The sequence below is a fragment of the Panthera onca genome, chromosome D1 (assembly GCF_046562875.1).
Source record: "Panthera onca isolate mPanOnc1 chromosome D1, mPanOnc1 haplotype 2, whole genome shotgun sequence".
NCBI lineage: Eukaryota > Metazoa > Chordata > Mammalia > Carnivora > Felidae > Panthera > Panthera onca.
The window spans coordinates 43,830,564-43,851,333 of NC_138348.1; the positions used below are offsets into that span (position 1 = coordinate 43,830,564).

A 20,770-nucleotide genomic window follows, 5' to 3' on the forward strand; every position below is an offset into this window, starting at 1 on the left:
GCCCTGGGCGCTGGTCAGGCCGGAGGCATTGCGCCCCCCACCCCGCCAGCTCCCTGGGCTCCTGCACCTGAGCTGCTGCCCCATCCACACCAAGGCCGTGGCATCCCGCCCGGCCAGAGTCAGGCCTGATCCCACTCCCACATCTGCCCCACTGGTGCAGGTGAGGGGGGCAAACTTCTCTGGGTTTAGTCGTGTCCCCTGTGAGAAAATGAGTTCCCCCCGCCCACCTCCTCATCCACAAAGGGTGTCGTGGGGGGCAGATGAAAAAAGGCAAGTCCTTTGTCAGTCTGGGAAGGCTTCCTGGAAGAGGCGGCTCTGTATGGGGCAGGGTTTGTGGGGAGGTTGCCCCCTCATCCGTAGCCAGAGGCATCTTGGCCACCCCTATTTTTCTTTTCTGACATTATTATATAGGGCTATAAAATTTTCTAAAGTTACCGCTTTCACTACATCTTCAAATTCTGATGTGAGGTATTATCATTCAGTTCTAGATATTTTAAATTTAAAATTTTCCATTATGATTTCTTCTTTGATTTCTGGCTTGTTTTAAAATCTTACATAAGGGGCGCCTAGATGGCTCAGTCAGTTCAGCATCTGACTCTTGATTTTTGCTCAGTTTGTTAGTCTGACCCGTGTCAAGCTCTGGGCTTGACAACATGGAGCCTGCTTAGCATTCCCTGCCTCTCCCTCTCTCACTGCCCCTTGCCTGCGCGTGCTTTCTCTCAAAAATAAATAAGCATTTTTTAAAATAATAAAATAAAATCTTACATAATTTCCAAGTATTGAAATATAATAATAATAAAATGCTATGCAAAATTATTATTATTATTATTATTATTATTATTATTATTATTATCTTAATTGCATTATGGTCAATAAATATGCTGGCCAAGATGGAGTCAGCCACTACAACCTGCCTCTCACACTAATTGCAACTAAAACCTCCAGACAGAATACAAAAAGAATATACCTGAGAGCTCTTAAAATTAGTAGCAGGGACACCTGGGTGGCTGAGTCAGTTAAGTGTCTGACTCTTGGTTTTGGCTCAAGTCATGATCTCACAGTTTGTGAGCTCGAGCCCCACATTGGGCTCTGTGCTGACAGTGCAGAGCCTGCCTATGGTTCTCTCTCTCCCTCTGTCTCTGCCCCTCCCCTGCTCGCTCTCTCTCTCTCTCTCTCTCTCTCTCAAAATAAAGAAATACACTTGAAAACAAATTAAAAAGAAAAGTAATCAGTGGCAGGTACGTTATTGGGGAGGGAGGGCAAAAGAATGGCAAAAACGCCAGTAAGTTCTCTGGGGTTTTTCTTCCCCCTCTTTTCTCTTTTACATTTAGCCCAAGGGTTGTCTCCATCGTGGAATTGTGCAGCGAGCACAGAAAACAAAACTCTGAGAGAATCCCCCTCTTTCTGGCCAGAGCCCCTTCAATCTAGATTTTCCCTTCTTTTTTATTTTCCTTTTTGCTCCCAGCTCTGTTCCAGTGCCAGCCCCAGCGTCCACACTCCACATCCAAAATGCAGTGGCAGTGCAGGCAGCTAAAACCTGTATCTTTGACAAGGCACCGTAAAAGTGGATCTTTGAGTGCCAAAATCTGTTGGGGGGGGGCGGGGGTTCTTTTTCCTCTTCCTCGCTTTTCTCTTGACACTTTGCCCAAGGGTAACTCAAGTGCCACAAACCCAGCCCGTGCAACAGCATGCTGTGTGAGGTAATAGTGAACACTCTTAAAATCAAGGAAAAGATAGCTATGATTAGCAGAGAAATAAAAACGATTTAAAAAAAAATGGGTGAATGAATAAATAAATGGACTGTTATTCCATGCTAAACCCAAATGAAAAAACATGGAGGAACGGTAAATGCATATTACTAAGTGAAAGAAGCCAATCTGAAAAGGCTACATATCGTATGATTCCAACTTTGTGACTTTCTGGAAAAGGTGAAACCATGGAAACAATGAAAAGATCAGGGGTTGCCAGGGGAATGATGAACAGGCAGAGCATGGAAAAATCTTTAGGGCAGTGAAATACTCCTCATGGTTATAATGATGGAGAGGTGTCATTATTCCCCAAAACCCGTAAATGTGCAACACCAGAGTGAGCTCTGAGGTAAACTATGGACTTTGGGTGATTATGATGTGTCAATGTAGGTTCATCCTTGGCAATACATATATACATACTATTCTGGTGAGTGATGTTGATAATGGGAGAAGGTATGCATGTGTGGGGGCAGGGGGTATCTGGAAATCTCTGTCCCTTCCTCTCATTTTTGTTGTAAACCTAAAACTGCCCTAAAAAAATAAAGTCTTTATTTTAAAAATACAGCATAATATATACAGTACAGAACTATGTAAAATATACACATAAAGAAGGCAATAAAAAATCACAGTGGTTGAATTAAACCTATTGAAATCTTTCATTGTGTCTTGATTTTTCAAATTTTCTGTAATTTGTTTTTCTTACTTGATTAAGCAATATCATTATGTTTATTACAGCACACATAATAACAAGCAGAATACATGATATGTGTAGATTATTTGGTAGCAATAATCAAGAATGTAAATGTATATGGACAGAAATTAGAAGGTATTTATAAAAATAAAAGACCGCCAAGTAATATTCCATTGTATATATATTTTATATTACTCAGTGATCAAAAAGAATAGAATCTTGCCATTTGCAACATGGATGGAACTAGAGTGTATTATGCTAAGTGAAGTAAGTCAGTCAGGGAAAGACAAATATATTTCACTCCTATGTGGAATTTAAAAAACACAACATATGAACATAGGGGAAAGAAAGGAAAAGTAAGATAAAAAAACATAGAAGAAAGCAAAACACAAGAGACTCTTAAATACAGAGAACAAACTGAGGGTCTCTGGAGGGGTGTTGGGTGGGGGATGGGCTAAACAATGGGCATTAAGGAGGGCACTTGTTGGGATGAGCACTGGGTGTCATAAGTGATGAATCACTGGGTTCTACTCCCGAAACCAATACTACACTGTATGTTAACTAACTTGAATTTAAATTAAAAAAATACAATAAATTGAAAATAAAAGACTTTTTAAGGAAAAAAAAATATATGTATATACTTGCCAAATGACAGCAATCCCATTCCAAGGTATTTACCTAAAAGAAATAAAAAATCATTAGTTTCCTAGGGATACTATAACAAATTACCACAAACTCGGTGGCTTCAAAGAGCAGAAACTTATTCTTTCATTCTGGAGGCCAGAAGTACAAAATCTATGTGACAGCAGGGCTCTCCTCCCTCCAGAGACCCTAGGGGAATATCCACTCCATGCCTCTTATAGCTTCTGATGGTTGCTGGTTAACTTAGCTTCCTCAGCTTGTGACTCTCTGCCTTTTGTCTTCTCGTCACCTTCTGCTCTGTGTGTATCTTCTCTGTGTATCTCTTATAAGACTATATCACTGGATTTAACACCCACTTATACAATCCAAGCTGACCTCATTTTCAGATCCTTGTAAATTATATCACCAAAGACCCTTTTCCCAAAAAAGGTAACATTCATATATTCTGGGGATCAGAACATGGACATATTTGGGGGGGCATCCAGCCCACTACACTTACTTTCACTCAAAAATCTATACACAGAAATTTATAGCAGCTAAATTCATAAATTCCAAATACTGGAAACAATCCAAGTATCCTTCAAGGGATAAATGAAGCAACCATAGTACATGCCTACAATGTAATACTGCCCAGCAATAAAAGGAAACAAATTATTCATACATGCAACAACATGGATAAATCTCAAATGCATTATGCTAAGTAAAAGACTCAAAGCTATATACTGACTTCATTTATTTGATATTCTGGAGAAGGCAAAGGGATATGAATAGACATTTTCCAAAGAAGACATACAAATGGACAACGGGAACATGAAAAGGTGCTCAACGTTACTAATCACTAGAGAAATGCAATTCACAACCATGATGAGATATTATGTCACCACTCTTAGAACGGCTATTATCAAAAAGATAAGAAATAGCAAATGTTGGCAATGATGTAGAGAAAAGGAACCCTTGTGCACTGTTTTTGGGAATGTAAATTGGTATATCCACAATGGAAAACAGTATGGAGGTTCCTCGAAAAGTAAAAATAGAATTACCATATGATCTAGCAATTACACTTTTGAGTATTTACCTGAAGGAAATGAAATCATTATCTCAAAATGGTTTCTGCACCCCCATGTTCATTGCAGCATTATTTACAATACACAAGACATGGAAATGAAATAAATGTCCATGGAGAGATGAAGGGCAAAGAAAATGTGATACACACACACACACACACACACACACACACACACACACGCATGTCATGTATATATACAGAGAGAGAAATATATAGATATAGGTGTAATGGAATTTTATTCACCAAAAAAAAGAAGGAAATCCTGCCACTTGTTACAACATGGGTAGACCTTGAGGGTATTACACTAAGTGAAATAAGTCAGAAAGAGAAAGACAAATAGTGGATGATCTCACTTATATGTGGAATTGAGAACAAAAACAAAAACAAACACCAAATTCAGAAACAAAGCAGATTGGCAGTTGGCAGAGGTGGGGGATGGGGGAGGTTGGCAAATTTAGTGAAGGGAATCAAAAGGTACTAACTTCCAGTTATAAGCTAAATAAGTCCTGGGGATGTAATGTACAGCCTGATTACTATAGTTAATACTATGGTACTGCGTATTTGAAGGTAGCTAAGAGAGTAGATCTTAAAAGGTCTTGCTCATCACAAGAAAAAATAATCGTAACAATGTGTAGTGATGGATGCTAACTCGAGTTAGTGTGGTGACCATTTCACAATATCTACAAATATCAGATTATTATGTCGTGCACATAAAAGTAATACAATGTTATGTGTCAGTTATATCTTAATTTTAAAATATAAAAAATACACTATACAGACAGACATAACAGTTGTCTCCGGGGGTGAGCGGCGGTGCAATTGACTGCAAAGGAGAAGCATGGCAGACTTTTGAGGAGCAATGAAACTTTTGTATCTATTGAGGTGATGACACAAGTCAATGTATTTGGAAAGTTCACAGAACTGTGCACAGAATGGAGTTTCTTTGTGCAAATTTAAAACGTTATGCTTAAATTAAAGAGACGCTGGAGCTGGGACTCTGCAAGCTGCATTTTCCTTCATCCAGTGGTCTGGCAGAGAAGACGTTTCCAAATTTCCAGTTTGGTTCCGTTTTCCCATACTCCTCCAACAGTTTTGTCACACCCTTTCAAAGATCCCACATCTGCTCACCTCTCTTCTCAGTGGTCTGAGCATCCTTCTCCAAGGTTCTAGATTGTCAGTGCCTGACCTCTTCTTATCTTTGTTCCCCCAGCCCTGAGGATGGTAGCTGCCTCCTTCACTTTCTATCTCTGCACTAACTCTTGTTCTCTTTCATCTTTTCTAAACCCTACTTAGTTTCTTTTTTTTTTTTCCATTTTTTAAATGTATTTATTTGTTTTGAGAGAGACAGAGACAGTGTAAGAGGGGATGGGTAGAGAGAGAGGGAGAGAGAGAGAGAATCCCAAGTAGGCTCTGCACTGTCAGTGCAGAGTCCAACACAGGGCTGAGACTCACAGAACCATGAGATCATGACCTGAGCTGAAACCGAGAGTCAGACACTTTTTTACTTAGCCAACTGAGCCACCCAGGTGCCCCTACTTGGTCAGTTTCTTATATTCTTTCCATTAAAATTATTGATGTGGTTTCTGTTTTACTGACTAAACGTTGATAGGAAACCAACGTCTTTCCTATGCCCTACAAGGTCCTACATGATATGATCTTCCCTCCTCATTACTTCTCAGACCTTGCTTCCAACTTCTCTTTCTCCTCATTCACTGATTCACAACAAATAAAGCAGATAAAGAAACATGTTAAATCTCACCATAGAAATGTGGTCATCAAGGGGTGCCTGAGTGGCTCAGTCCGTTAAGTGTCAAACTCTTGATTTCAGCTCAGTTCATGATCTCACAGATAGTAGGATCAAGCCCCACACTGAACTCTTCACTGACAGCACAAAGCCTACTTGGGATTCCCTCTCTCCTTCTCTCTCTGCTCCTTCCCTGTTTTCTCTCTCTCTCTCTCTCAAAATAAATAAATAAACTTAAAAAAAAAAAAAAAAAAGAAATGTAGTCATCAGAATTCAACGTGTGGAGAACCCCAGTGGACAAATAACTTAGTTCCTCCAACAAATACATTGCAAAAGGGAAAAAAAAATAATGGAGGGCAACATCTAGATTAGAAGAGCCTTAAAACATATAAACCAGCAAAAGCAAAAAACATATAAACCAGCAGCAATGTGGAGACCTAATCTGAGCCCTGACTTTATACAGACACCAAACATACACATATATAAGATAATGGAGGAATTTGAACCATGACTGGATGTGAGATGAAGGAATTAAGAAATTAATGTTAATTTACTTTAGTTGTTAAATGGGACTGTGGTTATGTTTAAACGTCCCTCCCATATACGGGGAAATATTTATGGATCTATAGATGTTACAATACACCTGGGCGGTGTAAGAGATGGCACATAGGTGTAATAACATTGACCATAAAAGGATCATGTGTTGAAGCCAAGTGTCTTCATTAGTCTGCTGGGACGGCTGTAACAAAATGCCACAGACCAGGTGGCTTATAAACAACAAATATTTACTTCTCAGTTCTAAAGGCTGGGAAATTCAAGTTCAAGGCGCCAGCAGATTCACACCTGGTGGGGGCCCCTTTCCTCACTCACAGCAGTTCTTCTCACTGTGGCCCCACATGGCAAAAGAAGCAAGGGAATTCTCTCCACCCTTATTTGAAAGGGCACTGGTCCCATTCAGGAGGGGATGACCCTTATGACCTAATCACCTCCCCAAGTTCCCACCTCCCAAGACCATCACTTTGGGGCTTAGGTTTCAATATACAATTTTTTGGCTAGGCAGGGTGGGGATGGAGGGAGGGCACACAAACTTTCCAACATGTAGCACCAAGCAATGGGTAAAAGGGATCCATTTTATTATATAAAGACTAGGTTGTTTGTATGTTTTAACACGGTCCATTTGTCTTCAAAATCTGAGGGTCTGCCATGTGAGGCAGTTAGGTCAAAGAACGGCTCACAGGTCTCTGGAACTCATCAGAAGCCATTGTCAAGAAGCATATAATGCAGTGGTTTCAACTGTAGGCTCTGGAAACCAATGCCTGAGTCTACTATTGTCTATCTCTGTGACCTTGGACTTCACTTCTCCAGGCCTCTGTTTCTTCAGAGGCAACATGGAAATACCAATGGTATCTCCTTTGTGGAGTTGTCATAAAGATTAAATGAATTAATACGTATAAAACACTGTCTTAGAATATCAACTGTCCCAATTTGAGTAAGCACTCAAAACATGTCAACTGTTAGTGTTATTATTATTACATAGGGAAACAAGTTGAAATGAATCACCAGGGTCTCAAAACACATGTATCCAAAATATGTTTTTAATCTTGATGAAGTTCACAAATGATACAACATTGAGATTTCCTTAAATAAAGTCTACAGTCATGTTCTTAGACAACAAGGCAAAGCATCACCATTACCACATGTCCCCAGAGGCCACAAAGGCAATGACTTATTGTCCCCCTAAGGTTTGCAGAGCTGCTGTGATCAACAGGATAGCTCTCAAAGAACCAGTTTGCTACCAGATAAGCCAACGATAGATGCCACCACCACACTGACACACACAGAGTCAAATATAAAAAGGATACACAATACATATGGAATTAGCTTATTTTGCATTCACTTTCATTCCTTGTAAGTGACAAAGGTGCTTTTTTCAGTATCTATTGGGATGCAAACATGTATATCTTCCATGGGGCCTTCCCACCAAGTGTTGTCAACAGAAATTAACAGAAGTGGTGAGTTCAGCTTCATGGTGACCTGAGATGGGAAAAAAATAAAATAAAAAAAGAAGACAAAGAAGTAAGAAGGAAGAGGAAGTAGAGAAGGAGAAGAAGGAGACATTGGCAAATAAGAAGGACAAGAAGGAAACAACCACAATTATTATAAAAAGAACACAAATGTACAGGAAAACAGCATTTACAACCTATAGGTATGAGATGTAGACAGGCTTTTAAGGCAGATGATGGAAAAAAAAGCAATTATCATTTGGCAAGCATTTTATTTCTCATTTCTCTTCTCAGAGAGATGACGCTGCATGTCTGCAGCCTGTGTCAACGCTCTGATTTCAGGCTGAGATGTGGAAGAATCTCACCACTGAGAAGGAAGCATGGAATTGGAAAGAAGGGATTTGAAGACCCTTCCCAGGTCCAGTGGGTTTCATAATGTGGCTCATAACCCCCAAATCCCCTCCCCTCCGACCCAACGGAAAAGGGCAGTCACCTTCTTCCTGGAGTCACTGAGCTGCTCAGGCATGAAGGTCCCTGCGGCGACGGCCAAAGGCTTCGGAGCCCACGTTGGTGGGCACAAAGTTGTTCTTCACAACACCTCCAGATCTGCTCAGCAAGCCTGCCAGCCGATGGGTCACACAGGTGGCAGTGTTGCAGGATCTCTTCTGGGCAGTGACGCTGATTTGCAGGATGGGGAAAGAAGAGGTCTGTCAGTGAGAGGCGAGGGGCAGGAGCCTGCCCCTGAGACCTTCATAAAGAGAATTTCAGCTCTTCGACATACCGCTTAAGAATAAGTGTTTCTCCTAAATGCAATTATCAAAGCTGTTAGGAGAAGTGGCCTGGCAGCTTTTGCTAGGAGCCCTGCCCAAAGACCTTCATGAAAAAAACCCAGTGCCAATGTGATGAGCACTGGCTGTTGTATGGAAGTGTTGCATCACCATATCATACACGTGAAGCTAATATTATGCTGTATGTCAACTAACTGGAATTTAAATAAAAACTTTAAAAAAAAAAGAAAAAGAAAAAACCCAGTGTCAAGCCATGAGGCATGTACTGAAATCAGCACTTACCGTCACTTACATACAGTCTCTTTAGAACCAGGATGAAGTGGTCACCAAAGGCCCAGCCCAATCCCAAGACATGCAAGGGGCATAGAGAAACCATAGAGCAGCCACAGGCACCATCAAAACCACTTTCCATGGGAAAGGAAAATTCCCTGACGTCTTACCTGAAAGAGGTTGTGAGAAGAGGGAAACAGCGTCCTCCCCCAGAAGTGTTTACCTGTTTCTCAGCACACCTGTTCTTGACGGTGGAACTGGTTCACAAGGACCACTCACCAAGCCCTGTACCCAGCTACCCTGAGGCTAACGCTACGTTTAAGCATAGGTTCTGGGTACTCTCAAGCCTTGGACACGACCAGAGTAATGACCACCACAGTGCAAATCCTTTTAGAAAATAGGTTTATTCATCAATGATGAAACATGAAGGATGCAGCAGAAATTGGGGATTCTACCATGAAATCCTCTGGGATCTCAAGAAGCTTCCCTCACTCTTGCCTCTAACCTGGCCTATGAGTCCTGCTCTCTTCCCTTCCATCCTGAGGTCCCCCATATTCTCTGTGATAAGCAAAGCTACCAATACCAGCTTGAAGAGCAATCAAAGTGGAATCTGCATGCATTTAGTTCAAAAATGGGAGCAAGAAGGGAAATCAGGAAGGAGTGGAAGGAGTCTGGTTGCCATCCTGGGGCACCCCAAAGCAGGGTTACTGGCCCTTCTCCAAGCTGCTGGCTATGTCCCTTTTCTTGCCAGGTGTTTCAGCCCCGAAGCCGATGCCAGAGAATGTATGAAAGTTGTTCAGGTCCTTCGAGTATGCGCCCAGCACACAGGTACTCAGATTACTGCACCGCTTAGCTCGGAAGCTGTCCAGGCTGCAGGGAAAAGACATGCCAGACAATACCATGCGCCAGGCCCGCCCCTGAGGGCAGTCATGCAGAAAGTTAGACGAGGGAGGGGCACCTGGAGCAGAGGCAGGAGGGGCAGGCAGGAGGGCAGCTCACACATCCTCCATCAGGAGAACTCCGAGGCTTGCTGAGCCAGGGCAGCGTGGGGCAGGGTTGCAGCGGGGAAGGGGTGCCCTTTCCTAGCCTTCCGCATGCTTCTCAGTCCCTGCTCTGCAGAGAGGTCCTTAGGGTAGATGCAGGTGCAGCACATGCCAGGCAGTGCCAGGGCCGGGCCAGGGGCTGGCGTGAGCTCCAGGCTCAGGGGACATAGGGAGGTGGGGCTGGGGAAGGGCGTCTGGCCCCATGACAACATGCACGTCTCCACAGATCCTACACATCTCAAGCCCCCAGACCTACCTCAGGTACTGCTCTACCTGACCCCACCCTCTGCAAGGCCTTTGGCTTCACCTTGCAAATGTGCAATGAAGGCTCCTTGTGGGTGTGAAAGAACAACACACACAGGTTAAATTTCTAAAACATCCTGAGATATGCTGAGTCCATCCCCTGGCTTCACACTTACCGGTCCCAAGTCAGCCAATGCTGGGAGTTTCCTTAGGGCAAGACCAATTCCCCCGAGTAAGTGATTCCGTACCTCCCCATTTCATTTCCTAAAAGCTTTCAGGAATGTGTCTTTTTGTCTAACCACAATCTCTTCAGCTACACCTGGACTTCTGTCTTCCTCAGAGCTTGAGAATGACTGGGCCCCAGGGCCTGATGAACAACCACAGCCTGCTGGTGCCCTGGCCAGATGTTGTATTTCCTGGGGTATATGCCAGGGCAGGGTGGGAGCCTTACCTGGAGCCCTCTGTCTCCTCCTGCTCCTGCTCCTGCTCCAGTTCATTTGTCTTCCCCTGCACATAGGCCTTCACCAGGGCAGCCAGTAGGAGGCGCCCTTCCTTCTCACTGAGTGCGGTGGGGTCTGGGAGGCTCTCCAAAGCAGACCTTCGGGGGGAAGCAAATCCAAGAGAGGCTCTGAGCCCCTGACTGCCTCCACCCCATGACAAGTAGCAAGGCTTCCTGGTCCCTGTGACCTACCCTGAGGATGTGCCCCCTCCCCCGACTCCCAGCCCACAAGGCCCAATCTGAGGTCCACCTGAGGGTCTTAATGCACCAGGAGCCTTGCTGCTGTGACCTCAGAGGCACAGAACTGCCTCAGCCCAGGGGCAGTAGAAGGGGAGTGTTCTGTGGCTTCCGGCTGTCTCACCTGAATGGTGCCGCCTGGAGGCTGCCTGCCTGGCACAGGACCAAGATGCTGAAAGCCAGAAAGGGGGAGGACTTCCCGAAGCCCATGCTGCCTCTCTGTAAAGAGAGAATGATATTACCACTGCGCGAAGACCAAGCAAGGCCTGGGGCCCACAGACCTAAGTGCCTGTTCTGCCGCGCAGGTCTTGTGGCCTCGGGTTACCCTACCTCCCCATACCTCCATTCATTTGCCAGATGGGCTGCTGTGAATCTCAAAAGATACAGTGCAATGAATGGCTTTGTAGAGCAGAGACAAGTGTCTCAGGGTGTGGTGGAGTTCTGTGGAAATCGGGGAGAAGCCACAAACGAGTGCATGCATGCACACAAACCCACACCTTCCTTCCGCCCTTTGCAGAAAACAAGCGGGGACCCACCCTAATGTCAATTTGTTCTCCCATTGCTCTAGTCTTCTCAGGAACTGAGAAATCTAGGACCACCTACCCCTTTCTTTTGGACTTGGCACTAACGCATGGGACAGGAAAGCAGGAAGGGTACCTTGGAAAGGAGCACTGGTCGATCCACCCAGTATCTGGGTTTGGTTTGGAGGAAGATTTTAATGTGCAGTTACCGGTGTGTCAGGGCTCTGCCCGCCCAGCCCGTCTACGCTGGAGCGCAGTTTGGCAGTGGGTGCTGGGCGCCAGCATCTGGAAGTGAGCCCCCTTGTCCTGCGCGGCTGACTGCACAGTCGCAGGTCCCCTCCGTGCCCCAGGGACGCTCGTGGGCTGGCGGCGCCTCACAAGAAAGCTCAAGGCTGCACCGTCCCGAGAATCAAACATGATCCCTCAGGACACAGAACGCGCAGGGCATTCCCAGACCAAACTCGAGCAGGATCCTGCACGCCCAGGGGTTCTAACGAAGGGGCCGCAGACCCGCCTACCTGAGCTCGCGGAGCTTCCAGCGCCCAGGCAAGCCCTGGGAATGCTTGAAGTTCCACCTGTGCTAATTAGAAGAAAATGCTCTCCTCTCAACCGCCCCCCTTCCCCTGAGCGGGACAGAGAGCTAGGAGCACCTGCCGTAGGTGGGCCGCGATGCCCGTGAGAGGCAAAGGAAAGGCAGACAGATGGAGCAAACTAGATGAACTAATCCAGAGGCAAGTTATTAGAGTGGGCAGAGGGGGGAGTTCCTCACCTGGAGACGAGTTTCTGGAGAGCGCGAGCGGCCGGTCCACCCCGTTGGACACAACGCCTGCTGCGGGCGTCTTCCCCGCGGAGCTCTCAGCTCTTATTCCAGCGACAGTGGGAGGGGGGTCCCCACGAGTCCGCGCGGCCAATCCAAAGTGGCCAGGACCGACCCAGCTCCAGTGGCGTCATTGCTCTCTCTCCCTGCACTGGTTCTCTAGGGAGGGGAACCATCCGCTCTGGCTGTCTTTTGCAATGAGGTCATTGCTTGGAGAGCGGGAGGGCAGGGAGGGGTGGAGAGCTTTCGACGACGTCCAGAAAATGAGGGCCAATGGAGGAGAGTTTGGAGTCAGCCACAGTGAGGGACCAGAGCTTCTCTCACTGTCTTGGTGCCTGAACTCTAGTCTTGAAGCCCCTCTTGCTATGCCAGTAAGGACCCCATCTGGCCACCTGGACCCCGAGGAGTCCTGGGTTCTAAAAAGGGAACTCAGCTGAAATAGCCCACTGTGAAGGAGTTGGATGGAGCAGAGAGGGGCTGGGGGAGGGAGGGAAGAGGGGCCCTGAAACATTGATCTCTTTGGACCACCTTGGGTGCCCCTGAGATAACCTCCGCACTTTCCCCCACCCCCAGGCCACCTGCGCCCCCGCACCCTGCACCCCTCAAAGTCGTTTTGCTTCTAGTCTGGCAGCCAGCCAAGCCTCCTTCGCCTCACTTCTCTGGGACCGGTAGGAGTGGTCGGGAGGACTGGGGAAGGGGCTAAGCTGCCACTGGCTACAAGTAGTGCTAGGCATCTCCCTCCTACTCCAGAAACCTCGACTGTGGGTTCAGCATGCCCCCCTCTAACCCAGGACCCTGCACTGCGGCGCCGCCGGAGTTGGTTTACACAGCTGTCCTGTGCTTCTGGCTTCTGTTTGCTAAGCTGCTGGGCTGGGACAGCCTGTGCCCAGGTTTCTGCCCCTCTCGCTCCATACCCCTGCCCCACTTCTCTGAAGCGCTTCATTGTCGAGCGGGCGCGCGTCCTGCGCGGTCCCGCAAAGGAGAGCCGGTGCTGCAAGCCTTAAGGGCAGACTTCAGACTTTCACACACGCGCCCCTCTCAGCTACAGACCGCTGGTGAGCGCGCTCACACTGCCCGCGGGGCGCACGTCCCGGGCTCATACACCTGGTCCCCAGCCACCAGCTCTGCCTTTCGCATTCACACACGGACACTCCTGTCAATAGCCAGCACTTGCTGCAACAGACGCGCCTTCGCGAGCTGTTTGCAAGTGAGCGCGCGCGCAACAACCCAAACCAACTTCTCCCAGACCCAAAAGCAGCCCCCAGAGTTTCTGCTTTAGGAAACAGGCACGTTTTACACACACACACGGGTGCACACTGTTCCCCAAGCACGCACATCCGGGCGCATGGACTCAGCCTCTACCTTCTTTCTTGAGGAAAGGCAGTTTCTCGGAGTCGGCGCTGCGGGTACTCACAGCACCCGGGAGAGGGGAAAAGATCCCGGGCTCTTACGGAAAGGGGCGCAGAGTGGACTGGCAGGTAGAGGCAGTGGGGAAGAAGTGAAGAAGTATCACCCACCCTCCGGACCTTAGGCTAGCCCTTTCTTGGGATGGGGGCTGTGCCTCCCCAAAGCGCCCTCGGGCCCCTCCTAACTTCGGGTAGCCTCTAGAGAAGCCTCGCCCAGAGGCTCGCGGCATCCCACCCGCTGGTGCTTCCTGCTTCTGCAGATCAGAAAGGCGCTCAGGGGCTGCCCTGTGGGTCTGTCTTTTGCTGTTGCAGGACCCTGCCTTCGGAGCGACGACGGGTTGTCCTCTAGCACCTGGGCAACAAAAACTCCACGCAACATCCCAAAGAATCCTGACCCTCAAAGCCAGCCGCTCTTGCGGGGCCTTCTTGCTACGCCAGCAGGCAGAGTGCACAGTGGCTTCATGACCCAGAGTCGCCCCTAACCCCTGAACGCAGCGTGGCACCTACAACGTGGCCCAGGGCCATAGCGGACGCGGAGGGGGGACAGGGCCCTTCCTCTTTCCAAAGCCCTGCAAATACGACAGACCTCTGGGTCGCTGTCCCCGGATTCCAGCAGGAGTGGGAAGGCACGGCTGGGAGACACTACCTAACTGATGCCTCTGCCCTCCACACCTCTCTTTCCGGACCACTGCCACCCGTCTCTGAGGTCTGGCAGAGCATGTAGCCCGCTATAGCATTTCGGGGTTGGACCATCCCCCACCCCCACCCCTGAGCTCTGGGGACTGGGAGAAATCGCTGGGCCCGTGTCGGGACGAAGGTGAGGGGGGAGGGGTCGGAGAGAAGATCCATAAGGCCCCGGACCCTAGAGCCCCAAGCTGCTTAGCTTGGACGAAGTTAGTGGCGCGCTGAGCGGGGGAAGCTGGCGAGGCGCGCGGGAGGAGTCAGGTCGAGGTTTGGCCTCCCCGGGAGGCCCACAAATATGAATCTGGGGGCAACTTTGAGTCCTTGGGATTGAGGGCTGGAGAGGGCTGAACTGGGATCAGCTGCCTGCACTCTAACAAGAGTGTGCACCCGACCCAGAGGCAGATCTTAACACCAATATACCTGGATCCGCGCTTTGAACATCTTCTTGCGAGCTCCAATAGGGCCGGCTATTTTAGCTCCAAGCACCCAGAATTATTTGACATAATCTTCTTCCTCCTGTCTTTGCACAGTACCTGGCGCACAGTAGGTGTGCAGCAAATGTCCAGTGAAGGGGGAGTGAGCAAGAGGATGAATGAGTGAAGAGTTCCATGGGTTCATTACAGTAAGAGTTGGCAGTGAATTCTCAGCCAAGTTGAACTAAATAGACCCAATTTAGATCCATTAGATGGCAAAACAGATCCTTGGTCCAAAGACGCACCTCTTTATTGAATGGAAGGAATCAGTGTCCTGGAATCTGTTATGAGAGCAAGTACTGAGGGCTTCTTCTCTTCAGAAGCTCACTAGCTCCAGAAGCACACAAGGCAGTTTTCCTCACCCCATCCTTGTATTATATCAGTGAGTGAATGGAAAAAAAAGTCAATACAATAACTTGCTTTCTAAATTGAGAAAATTACATTTTGACTTCCCTGGAACTGTTCTGAGCTCCAAGGCATCTCCAATCAAACCAGCTGGCATAAAGATTTATAAAGAATAATTTCATAGAAGTTTCTTGTGCTTTTAAATTGTCTCAAGTATTTTGATGCTCAGTTTAACTATCTTATGTAATTACTTTTAAATTTTGAAACTGCTAGTCTTACAATTTTAGAGAGAAACAGATTCCATGTACTAACCTTCTTGAAGTTTATTTTCATTTACTTTGACCTACTCTCTGTGTTCTTTACAAATTTCCTAGGAGAAATATTCCTTAGAAGAAAGTTTCATTCATGCTACAAATATTTATTGAGGGCCTACTATGTGCCAGACATTGTTCTAGGTACTAGCAATTCATGGTGGACAAAACAAAAACTCATGCCTTCCTGATGCTTGTATTAAAACGATGTATTTAACAGAAATCCTTGAATATCACCCTCTACCCAAATAAAACATATCCCTACCCTATTTACATTCTCCCAATGTGATAATATCAGATATGCATTTGACAGAAGGATATTCAGGGTTTACGTTATTAAGCCATGTAAATATGATTTATTCCCAGCTGAGGCACATAGTGTACTTTGATTATATTTCCTTATACATTTCTTTCACTTTTCATCAGGAATTCCCTCACTTTCCACTTGTTTAATTTTCTTTCTGCTCATCTCAGTTTATTCCTTTTTCCTCGACCCTATTTGTTCCTCATTCTCAGTTTCCTTTCTCACTTTGGTGGAGCACATTCACCATTGTATGATAGATTTTCTGGAGACAGAATTTTAGGTTGGATATCATTTTCACTCAGATTTTGAAAATATTGTCCATTGTTTTCTATTTTCTTTCTTTCTTTCTTTCTTTCTTTCTTTCTTTCTTTCTTTCTTTCTTTCTTTTCTTTCTTCTTCTTGGCATAGGCATTCGAGCTCTCTATCTCAGAACCTTCTCATCAATGTTCTAAAATATCATGATCATGTGCCTTGGTGTAGACCATTTTTATTTATTATGAGTACTGACAGAACACCCATAATCTGAAAATTCATGTCCTTCACTTCAAGGAAAGTTTCTTGCTTTATTTCTTTGATAATTTATTTTCTTTTTTCTTTTTTTTCTTTTTTTGGTTCAACATTCTGGGGTTTTTTTTCAAGTTTTCATTGCCTTTTAAATTCTCATGATCATATTTTTAATTTCCAAGAGCTTTTTCATTTTTATTCTGAGACAGTTACTTTTTATATCCTCCTGCTTTTATTTAATGGATACAACATCTTCTCCTAGGTCTCTGAAGCTGTTAAACATAGGTTTTGTTTTTCCCTAGTGGAAATATCCCCTAAGGAATATTTCTCCTAGGAAATTTGTAAAGAAAACAGAGAATAAGTTCAAACTTGTTTGGTGCTTCTCACATTAAAGGGTAGCTTCACATTTTTAGTTCTCCTTGACTGCTGATTTCTATTTAAGAGGAAGGTCATAAACTGCTAATCAGAATATGGAAATGGCCGAGTTGTCCATCAGTGGGCCTGAATATAGAGTGATTAGATGGAAACAACCTCCCCATTTTATTGAGGGGGGAACCCTAAACTATGAGTAGTTATAAGATTTTCCCTTGGCTTTTGATATGTCCCAAGAGTCTTCCAATCTCCTGAATGGGTCAGTGGGATGGGGGCTGAGGTAGAGTATAAGCCAATGAGTAGGAAAGGAGGCTGAGTTTTACCATTCATTATGGTAATCCTCCATTCTTCTCTGGCACCCAGGAGGGATAGTCATCTCACTGTATAGGATATAGAAAGAAATCCTGGGTCTAAGTACTCCGCTTAAAGGCTTCCAAGCACTCCAATCTTCAGCCCATCTTGTATCTCCGCCAACAGAGGCAACCAACTGATCAAAGCCCTGAGTTTGTCCTGGGTCCTTTCTTCTTGATGGATTTCCCTACCCTATTAGAGTTTATACTAGAAATGTATGCCTTTACAATGCTTTCTCTTCTACTAAGCCAGTTAAGAAGGCTGGCTGAAGAATGGGAGATACAGACATCTTTGCAGAGCCCTCAAATTAGACTCAATTTATTGGGCACTTGACCTCAGCTGATTCCCACTCCCCATCACAGGCCACCTGCCTAAAGGCTTTTTTCCCAAACCCCAGAAAAATGTAGATGCCAATATTTAACCCACAGAAGTCCCTTCTAGAGAATATTTTTAGAGTTGTCTGTCCCTGCCAGAGAATGAGCAAAGCATGGTGGCCCGGACCCAAGCTGGTCACTCTGAGAAGTGGACAGACTCAGTGAATGACGTCAAGGAATTACTCAGGTTGGGTTCCTCTGAGATGATTAAAATTCTCTCTTGGCTCAGACTTGCAGGACCAAAATTGACTGTCTTCTCCCTGTCTGAGAGCATTGTTCCACACTACAAAGGAAGTAGAAATACAGGTCCTTAAAACTTTCTTGTAAAGCTAATTAGAGTAAAATCTCCTGCATTCAGCACTTTCAGAAAAAATGAGAGTTTTGGTAAATTATCAGGTAAATGAAACATACTTTAATGAAAAATGAACCTTTTTAAAAGTCACTTTGGATGGAAACCCTTTTTAATGCATACATTCTCCTCTTAACCTTCTCTGGATGACTCACAGACATCATCAAAAAAAACATCGGTCACAGTGCTGCATCTTGAGGAAGGGTCTGAGTTAGCTAAGCTATTTACCTCCATACCTGCTGACCCCAAATGCTGTGATTTTTAACTCTTGGACCATTATTTTCAGTTATTCTAGATTCATCTTAGCATGTTAGTTACTCATATTCAGTTGCCTATGAGATCCTCTTACTCAGCATCTCAGGATCATGTTTTTGATTTTTGATAGTTTCTTCCAGTCACTATTAATATATCTGCCCCGAGCCTCAGGGCCCATCTACCCAAATTTTCACCACCTGAATTTTTGCCCGAATTCAACACCATCAAGAAAACAAAGGGAACAGATTCAATAGAACTGGCTGGAGCAAATCAAAAGGAGGATTAAGGGAAAGATCTGAGTATCTCTCTTATGAGTAATGCTAGAAAGCTCTAATTCATTTTCCTATCTTTTTTGGCCCTCAGGTATGTCCTATATAGAGAATGTTTCTGGGTAAGTGTTTCTATGGTGTTAAAGAAATACGAGATAGGCCATAGGTATAAAAAGAGGGTCTTGCATAACAGTGCTGTCCAATAGAACTTTCCACAGGAATGGAAATGTTCTATATCTGTGCTGTCCAGTACAATAGCCACTAGCCACATGTGGCTCTTGAGCACATGAAATATAGCTAGTATAACCAAATAACTGAATTTTTAATTTAATTTATGTTTAATTAATTTAAATGTAAATAGCCATATTTAGCTAGTATTGGACATCACAGTTGACAGAATCGAGTAGTGGTTAAATGCATAGATTCTGGAGCCAGACTGCCTGTTGTTCAAATTCTGGCTCTCACCCTTATTAGCTGTTTGACCACAAACAAGCCTCTTGAACTCTCTGTGATCCTCCCTTGTAAAATGAGGATAATAATATTGCCTATTTCATAGGGCTGCTGTGAAGATTAAATAGGTAATAAATATAAAGTGCTAAGAAGAGTGTATGACAACTAGTAGGTGCTATATAAATGTTAACCATTGTCTCATACTGGGTTTCTCCAGAAGCATAACCCAAGACAAGAATTTGAGTACAAAGCATTTGAGAGTTGTGTCAGTAAGGGAACGAGGAAGTGAGACAGGGAAGGGAAGACAAACCATTACAGAATATGGTAAGAAGCAGGTTACAGCTTCAGGCAACTGGGGCTTTATCCTGCTTGAGACCTTCTGGAACATTGTAGAAAGAAAGCCTCATAACTGCCCCACCCAACAAATGGTAAGTTATCTATCCGCCAACTCCAGTCCTTTATCAGTTGAAGGGTGATTTCCAGAGTACAAACTCCCCAGCACATCTAGCCAGTCCTGCATGGCCAAGCTTCTGCAGCCAGAGAAAATTCCAAGGCAGAGAGTCACAGGGGCTTGCAGTAGAAACGTATAGGTGTACATGGAACTGGTAAACAGTGGTGGGCCTCAAAGACAGTCTGCTATAATCATAATAATATTATAAAGAGTCTGCCACTCCTTAATGATCCTCCCTAGAAACGGGCAGGGATAAGTTTCTCACCCATAATATGTCGTGAAAGATTAGCAAACAGTTTGTTATATGCTGGTGTCACCCTCACCCATTTCATTTTTAAGGTCTTTTCTCAGAGTATCTAGAAAGCCCTTTGGCAGCCCCTGAGTCCTAGGACCAGTAAACATCAGTGCCCCTTTCATCAGTAGACAAACACACAGAAAAAAATCAGTGCTCTCTCTCCTCTTGCAGAAATAAATCAAACCCATACAGAAGCCTGCCATTCAAAGAAAAATATAAAGGATATGCTGTTAGAGACTTATTTGTGCTGGGTAAAGGCCAGCAGTGGCAGTGGGAGAGTGTGGGGGGGGGGGGGGGCGGTGGGGAGGGGGAGGCTCTCAATCATGATTTATTAGTTTTCATGGATCAAATTGTTATTTCTTGTTGAACAGACCGTATTTTCTCAAACCTCACATTTTAGAAATTTCCTTGGCCAGGAAATTACTGGAGAATTTCTTCTGCTTATTGTTGAAAATAATTACATCAGGCTTTTTTTTTTTCCTTTTTTTTTTTTTTTTTTTTTTTTTGGTAAATAGGTGTTTTCAGCTCTCAACCTTGGTGGGTTAAAATTAAATTTTCACACTCACTCCTGGAAGGATGGAGGGCTATGGGAGATGGTAGGATTACTCTTAGCAATAATGCCAATTGTTAACATTTGACATTGTATTCATCAGGGTGCTTAGTGTCATATAACAGAATCCTCTCAGCTAATTTAAACAGGATGGTATTTGTTACAGGGTAGTGAGTAGCTTACAGAATTTTTTCAAAGGCCAAGGAATCAGGTCTGGAGGCCACACAATCAGCAGAAACCAACTCTAGTAGGAAGTCCATTGGTGCTCACCTATAGCAGTTTTGACTCTAGGTGACTACTCTGTGAGTGCCCCCAAAATACCCTGTCCCCTCTTACACAGCCCATATCTTAAAATGCTCAAGCTTGCCTTCCCAGTGTTCATGAATGTCTACCTGTTCATGAATGACTGCCAGAACCTAAATTTTGTGTGGAACTCTAGCTGCAAGAAGACCTGAGAGGAAATGTTTTTAATTTTCTAATGTCTCAAAGAAGGCTTACAAGAAGGATTTTGGGTAGCTATTGAGCAAGGCACATTCAGCTTCACTTGGATGTTTAATAATCCTAACTCCAACTCCAAAAAGAAATTTTAGGGTTTTTTTTCCTATCCAAATCTATTTCTCCCCTAGTTTTACCCAGAATAGTAAATGGCAGCACCAATAGCTTAGTGTGTTCAGCTCAAAATTTAGTATAATCCTTAATTCCTCCTTTCTTTTCA

General features: G+C 44.9%; 1 protein-coding gene across 3 annotated transcripts; it reads right to left on the bottom strand.

The window, feature by feature from the left end:
• Positions 1–3,046: 3,046 nt before the first annotated feature.
• Positions 3,047–12,615, bottom strand: CALCB (calcitonin related polypeptide beta). Of its 3 annotated transcripts, none has more exons than XM_060606089.2 (6): positions 12,265–12,615; positions 11,315–11,415; positions 11,099–11,193; positions 10,690–10,836; positions 8,388–8,572; positions 3,047–3,117 (listed from the first exon to the last, which is right to left on the bottom strand). In XM_060606089.2, the coding sequence occupies exons 2-5, from the start codon at positions 11,318–11,320 to the stop codon at positions 8,413–8,415; spliced, it is 408 nt and encodes a 135-aa protein (XP_060462072.1). In that variant the 5' UTR covers positions 11,321–11,415; positions 12,265–12,615; the 3' UTR covers positions 3,047–3,117; positions 8,388–8,412. The 3 variants fall into 3 exon arrangements, with proteins under 3 accessions (XP_060462072.1, XP_060462071.1, XP_078289385.1); XM_060606088.3 differs by lacking the exon at positions 3,047–3,117 and adding an exon at positions 7,459–7,925 and having other exon boundaries at positions 12,265–12,612; XM_078433259.1 differs by lacking the exons at positions 3,047–3,117; positions 8,388–8,572 and adding an exon at positions 8,579–9,822 and having other exon boundaries at positions 12,265–12,587.
• Positions 12,616–20,770: the final 8,155 nt, after the last annotated feature.

Excerpts from the sequence above, each read along its gene's own strand:
- CALCB (XM_078433259.1), bottom strand. Across the intron at positions 10,837-11,098 it reads CTCCAGGCGGCACCATTCAG|GTCTGCTTTGGAGAGCCTCC; the intron begins GTGAGACAGCCG and ends TTCCCCCCGAAG. Across the intron at positions 9,823-10,689 it reads GAGGAGACAGAGGGCTCCAG|CCTGGACAGCTTCCGAGCTA; the intron begins GTAAGGCTCCCA and ends TTTTCCCTGCAG.